The 7,063-nt window shown below is 39.8% G+C and overlaps 1 protein-coding gene across 12 annotated transcripts in view; it reads left to right on the top strand.

Annotated features, from left to right (window-relative positions):
- LOC307016871 (leucine-rich repeat and fibronectin type-III domain-containing protein 2-like) overlaps positions 1-3,698 on the top strand; it is a 321,008-nt gene extending 317,310 nt beyond the window's left edge. For all 12 annotated transcript variants that reach the window (XM_079646221.1, XM_079646225.1, XM_079646223.1 and 9 more), the window contains one exon: positions 138-3,698. In XM_079646221.1, coding sequence (XP_079502347.1) covers positions 138-1,110 — 973 coding nt within the window. In that variant the 3' untranslated portion in view covers positions 1,111-3,698. The remainder of the gene's footprint in view (positions 1-137) is intronic.
- The last annotated feature ends 3,365 nt before the right edge of the window (positions 3,699-7,063 follow it).

Here is a 7,063-nt window from a genome sequence, read left to right on the forward strand (position 1 = left end):
GTATCACTCCCAGCTTTTTACGACTGCCTCTATGTCAATTAACGAGATACGGGGCAAGGTTATTATAAGAGAAAGAAGTCTTTATCTTAATCGGGTAATTAACCTGCAGGTCTTAATTGTTTTCCTCCTTTTTGTAGGATGATCCCAGCATCCAGCAAGGCTTTCTTGGTGACGAATCTGGTGTCAGGGACTCGCTACGACCTGTGTGTGCTGGCCGCCTGGGACGACACGGCCACCACACTCACGGCCACCAATGTTGTGGGCTGCGCCGACTTCCTCACTCAGGACGACTACGCCCAGTGCCGGTCCCTGCCCAGCCAGCTGCTGGGGGGCACCATGATCCTGGTGGTAGGGGGTATCATCGTTGCCACCCTGCTCGTGTTCATCGTCATCCTCATGGTGCGCTACAAAGCCACAGATACTGACCCACCCCTAGGCAAGCTGTCAAGTTTCAGTGACACACACTCTCAAACCAATGGGGGTCGAATCGGTCCAAACGGAATTCTCATGCCGCTGCCTCAGCCTCATCCGGAGCCCAAGGTCAAGGCCAAGGTGACTCTGCAGGACGAAGTGGTGGAGTTCAAGTGTGGCTCCCTTCAGAGCAGCCTCACCTCCTCTTCCTCGTCCTCGGGCTCCATGGCGGGGGGCTCATACAGCCCCAACAGCACACTCGCCAGTATTTGGAGGTCAGCTAACCCCAAGCCCCGCACCAACCTGGACAACCTGCTCGGGGCGTTCAACTCGCTGGAGCTGAGGGGGGGGCAGGGCCGGGACCTGGGGGCCTCCAGTAGCGCTGCTCTGGCAACAAGGAAGCCCCACACGGACAGGGAGCCGCTGCTGGGCCGGACCCTGGACTCCAGCCTCAGCCGGCTCCTAATGCTCCCGCTGGACTCCAGGCCAAAGAGGAGCCAGTCCTTCGACATGGGCGACATGACGGGGGGGGCCGCGTCCGCTCAGCTGCGCAACAAACCCCGCAGGATCAGCAGCATCTGGACTAAGAGGAGCCTGTCTGTGAACGGCATGCTGCTGCAGTGCGATGAGGAGGGGGACACGGGGGGGAGCAAGGGGACAATAGACAGTGCTGACTGGGTGATGGAGAGTACTGTGTAGGAGGGATGGAGCGTCAAACACTGCCCAATACACTAGGAACACTGAACATGGACTTTGATTAAATATATGATGTCAACAGATTTCACATTACGGAATTAGGTTAGTTAAAATAAATACTATTACGTTTTAATACAAAATATTACGTTCAATTTAATAGTATTGCTTTCAATTAACCTACTTCAGCTATGTAAAATGTGTTGACATATTACATTGAATTAAAGTCAACATTTCAGTGTTTTCAGTGTGGTCGGCCAAGCCAAGACAGAGCCTTTGTCCTGCATGAAGCATCCTTTGTATCCCTTCCACTCCTCAGAACAGACTCTGGTGGGAAAGGACGAGAGATTTTCACGGTCAAAGCCAAATACAAACTTCAGGAATAAGACCTCTGAATCGTTCTGCCTCACCCTTTGTGCAGAAATGGATTCAAATGGCTGAAGGGAAGTGACAGAGCAGGGCCATCTGGAATATGTGATCATTGACTGCTGTGACACTGTATACATTTAAAGTATGTAATGAAATTAAAGTTTTATATTTTTTATTTTGCTGGTCAAACACAAATGATAACTGGACTTTGCCTTGACTCCAAGGCATGACCAGTGGTTACACTATGAAAACCTCTTCTCTAAATTCATTTTGGTTACCTACTTGTGCAGTTTACCCTTGTCTGGGGAAATGGTAAAGTATATATATATATAGATGTAATGCTTTGATTCATGAAGATTTAAGAAAAAAGATTTATTCAAAAAAGCTGTATGTGAATATATTTACTTTCTATACAGAGTATATATATTTGAGGGGGCACTCAATAATTATGTATGCCAATCATATAAAGTTGTATGTGACTGCATAGATTATAAAACCCATCATCTCCTACACTATGGCTTTTCTCTGTCAACACTCATTTTTTAAAAGATGCCAAATTATTGACGCGCAGAATTTTCCCAGACAATTAGGCCTGCTTAGTTTTTGTACATTTGTTAGCTTCAGTAGCATAATACTAGTTTTTCTAAGGTTTTTATCGTTTATAATGTAGTCCCCCCAGTTCATTGAAATGACAACAATTATCTCTGCAGTTTCACAAGTAGTAGTATGAAAATATTAAAATGCCTGAATGGCGATATATATATAAAGGGCTGTCAATTATTGAAATATGTCACACTGAACAACTGAAACGTTGACTTACTGTAATTAAATGTATTATGTCAACGGATTTCATTCACTGTATTAGGTTAGTTGAAAGTAATAATATTACTTTTAAATAAAAAGAATTAGTTACAACTTAATATGATGCATTCAACTAACTAATACAGTTTTGTGAAATTTGTTGGCATAATACATTTAATTAAAGTCAATGTTTCAGTTTTTTCAGTGCGCGATTAATCGCAAATAAAATGCACTTTTGTTTTTATATGATTTAAATTTACCTAAAAGGGATATTTTCTAGTTTGTAATACTCTTATCAGCATGGGAGTGGACGATTATTACTGTTCTTTATGTTTGTTATTATTGCAACAATCTAAAACAAAGAAATTATAAGTTAATTTAATGTAAGGCAACTTTACTGCGCTCATCGCTGCCTGATTTCCAAAACTACATGTTACAGTATATCGCATTAACTTTGACAGCCCTTATATATATATGTTGGCTATCAGGCTGCAAGGAATTTGTATAATCAAGCAAAAGAAGCTGAGTTATGATCAAAACATTTCTAGCTAGCCTATCATCAGATATTAATTACCTTGAACTTGGGTGAGTTGTCTTCACTTCTCTTCATCACTCACTGTCACGTTTACAAAGATAATCTACGGGTTCTACCAAAACAGGACATCTGCACTTGTAATAATAATCACAACCTTTTCAGCAGGACATCAAATCTGTATGTGGACATCTGAAGTTACCGATTATTTCAATATCGTCAGTATCCACTATAAAACAAACCCCACTGGACTATTGTAAAAGTGCAAACCATAGAGTCCAAAAGTATCTTTAAATATTCTGGTATACTCACTAAATCTCTCATTTTGTCTACTCAACCTTACTTGCATATTTCAAAAAGTTACAGATTGTGTTTTAAGTCTTTCTGTACCGATTCTCTTTTTTCAGATGACTTAACATTTGGCTAACTTTGCTTCGTGATCTCTTCATACATATCATACTTATCTCTTCAATGTTCATAGTATCCATACAGATGGTAATAACCCATCTGGAGGAGATATGGGTTTAATAACCAAGTTCATTATCCAGAATGTTTCTACTAAACAACAGGAAGTTGTTTGCTTCTATCGTCTGGTGTTGCATGTTTCTGCAGAACTGACCCAGAGACAGTCCAGTGTAAACAGTCATTTCTCACTCAAGTGTTGTCTGAATGTGATATTTCGGATTGACTGCGTGTGTACAGTGTCTCTATATATTGGATTTTTTTGTACCATACTCCAGTTGGAATGTGTGTGGCAGTAGGAGAGGAGCAGATGCTGTGTGTTTCTGTGCAACTGTGCACATTTCTTACCTGGAGCTGTAAAATATGTTTGTGTGGTCAAATTTGTTGTTTTTGCTACAAAGATAAAAAAAAAAATCTCCTGAGACAACCAGATGGCGTCAGTGTTTCTTCTTCCAATGCAGCATACGGATTATATGAGGATACGGGAAGTTTATTGGAGACAGCAGACCGACCCAAGGACGTTTCCACGAGTAAACAATAACTATTTATATATTTACCCTGTGATTCACACCAGCATAGCTGTCGAATATACAAACAAACCAACCAGATTGAAACATAGCCTCCTTTGGTTTAGGTGAAAATATATCATAAAAAACAAATCAAAGCAGATTTTCTAAGTAAGATGGAAGTATGAAAAAAGTTAATGAGAGTAAAGTGGCATTACCAAATGCCATAGTGATTGCCTATTCATTTAAAGAATATGGTGAATTGCATCCATGCATTGCATACATTTAAACTTTTGGATACAGTTATGTTTTAACTCAACAGCAATACATAAATGCTTAACTTGTGGGCCAAATGTTACTTTTTTACTGTTAAATCATCAAATAAAGTCGACATTTCATAGTATTTACAGGGTTATGTGGGGTTTCCTAACTCATTTTAAACATGTTTGAATGGTGATAAACACAGGGATAGATTTAAAAAACAAGTTTAAAAAAAATGTAATTGTAGTTATTAAAATATATTTTCATACAATCATACGTATTGGGATTCATGTTGATTAATATATTACGTGTTGTGAGTGAGAGTAGCCTTTTTTATTTAAATTCCAACATTGGAAATGAAAGATATTCACCGTTGTCCAAGTTCATAAAGCCTGAATAAAACAACACCATGATATCACGGTGCAAAGTATCTAGGTGCGCTTACAGTATTCGCTGTATAGAAAACTGTAGTTTCCCCACAGCAGAAGCGTATTCATGACGTCCGCTAGCGCATCATAAATATGTCAGATAGTGTAAGTGCAGTCGGATTCTCAAAGCACTGCAGTCTCTTCTCCTAAGTCCTTTGGATTTCTCCTATCCACTATTCCTTAACCCTGTGACATTTCACACAGAGGTCAAGGAATACTGGATAGGAGAAGACGATAGGAGCTGATTTTTTTCGACCAATGACAAACTCTTCAAATTCTTCAAATCGGTAGACTACAAACCGATCGGTGATCTACAAGACACAATGAATTATTGCAGAACAAATGATATCCATACATTTGTTTGTATTGAGTCGCTGATGTTATTAAAGCATTTTGTTCTACACACATTTTGATCTTCTCAGCTTTTATCATTACATCATAGGATTTTGTTGTTGAATGATAAAATCCTGTGGTTGATGAAGGAATAATTTAAATACTATATTTCATTTTGATCTAATAAACACTGTTTGATTCAAAATTCCAAACACTTTTCCAAACAATAACACCTCAAAGTTGCTCATCACAATCCGCTCTGGCCCTGAGGCCATACTGTATGTTCATCCCGTCTTCACTCCACCACTTGGTAGAGTTCCTGTCCTGACACCTGTCAGTCATCTTGGTGAGCTGTCACCCTGCCTGAGGCTGAGATATTCACCGAAAATTACATCTGAAAGTTCAACGAAATTCTGCTGAGTTTAGTGATCATTTGTTTGTTCTCAAGCCAGAGGATTTTGTCTTATTATAATTTCTTAGTGTTTTAATGTTTCAGGTAGGCGCTGTCTTTTAGAATATGTATTATTTCATCATAAACACACTCCAGTCTGTCCCAAGCTGAAGAGCAAATATTGCACTCACTTCATGACAAACAAATTCCCCAACATTTGATTTTTTTTGTGTGTTTGTGTGTCAGATTTCCACAATGCTAGTTTTGAGAAGCTTAATTTGCTTGTTTTGAAATGTGGATGCTATGCTGTAGACTCATAGAGGATATTGCTAATAAAACAAACATTGTGTTGAAGTTGCCACTTTCCGGAAAATCAGTTCTGAGGAGTGCTGCGGATGGTGCGTGTTTTAAAGTCACCTAAGGTGCAGACACACGGGGGCCAGGATTAGGGGTCATCAAAAGGGAGCGCACAGGTTCAGCAACTGTGATCCGAGCTTTGAAGTTCAGAGCGGGCCATTTCCAGGATAAGGCTTTTTTTTTAGAAGACCTATGCGTAATCATGGGAAAGTTACTGTGGAATAATGCAGACGTAATGACAGTGACCTCAGATGGGAAAGGGCAGATCAGTTGTCTAGCTTTTAAACAAGGCTATTATGGGAAAAGTCTGCAGATAAAAAGGTGACATCACATTGGGTAGAAGTCACTGCAGTTATTCCAAATGCGTAAGCCTTAACCTTAAATGCCACTTTACAACATCACCCTTCAGGACCCTGGGTCAGCAAAAGGTCACACTAGCCAGCCAAATATTGATAAAATCGATAGAAATGTTTTACTCTAGTAGATAGCCAAACGTGAGGCCAAATACTGAATATCAGGCTACAGAAGAATTATAATTTCATAGATCCTTTGGAAAATTGAGTACATTTATGAGAAAAAACAGATGTATCAATCTTGATTGATTTTTGGAAAAAGTGTGTATTTCTGGAAAAATTACTTGTTTGAAAATGTACTTTTGCGATTGGGAGATTTTTCGGAATAAGTAATTATTTGGAAAAGGGCAGATTTTTCAAAAATGTTGAAATTTTTAGAAAAGTATGTTTTATTTGTAATTACTCTTTTATTTAACATCAGGTAGTACTATTTGTAATATTGAATTTCTATAGGTTGGATCCATAAAAACAGTTTTGGGTTTAAACTTTAATTTTATGATATGGGTTAACATTGTGGCAATGATGGTGAAACAACCTAAAAACTACAATAACCATTTTAAAGAACACTGGTTGTAAAGGCACAATGAGTAGGATTTCCCCCCCCCAAAACAGTTGTGTGGACTTGAAAATATTCTCACTCGATCATCACTTACTAGAAGTGTGGTGTCTGTATCTCCAGAGACCCTGCTGCCCCCTGGTGGATCTCCTCTTTCGTTTCAGTTGGCTGAGTTCTTCATCATGTCTTCATCATGAGCCTGAGTCTTCATCATGCCTTCATCATGAGCCTGAGTCTTCACCATGAGCCTGAGTCTTCACCATGAGCCTGAGTCTTCATCATGCCTTCATCATGAGCCTGAGTCTTCACCATGAGCCTGAGTCTTCACCATGAGCCTGAGTCTTCATCATGCCTTCATCATGAGCCTGAGTCTTCACCATGAGCCTGAGTCTTCACCATGAGCCTGAGTCTTCATCATGTCTTCATCATGAGCCTAAGTCTTCACCATGTCTTCATCATGAGCCTAAGTCTTCACCATGTCTTCATCATGAGCCTAAGTCTTCACCATGTCTTCATCATGTCTTCATCATGAGCCTGAGTCTTCATCATGTCTTCACCATGAGCCTGAGTCTTCATCATGAGCCTGAGTCTTCATCATGTCTTCATCATG

Source organism: Notothenia rossii (assembly GCF_949606895.1).
Source record: "Notothenia rossii genome assembly, chromosome: 8".
NCBI lineage: Eukaryota > Metazoa > Chordata > Actinopteri > Perciformes > Nototheniidae > Notothenia > Notothenia rossii.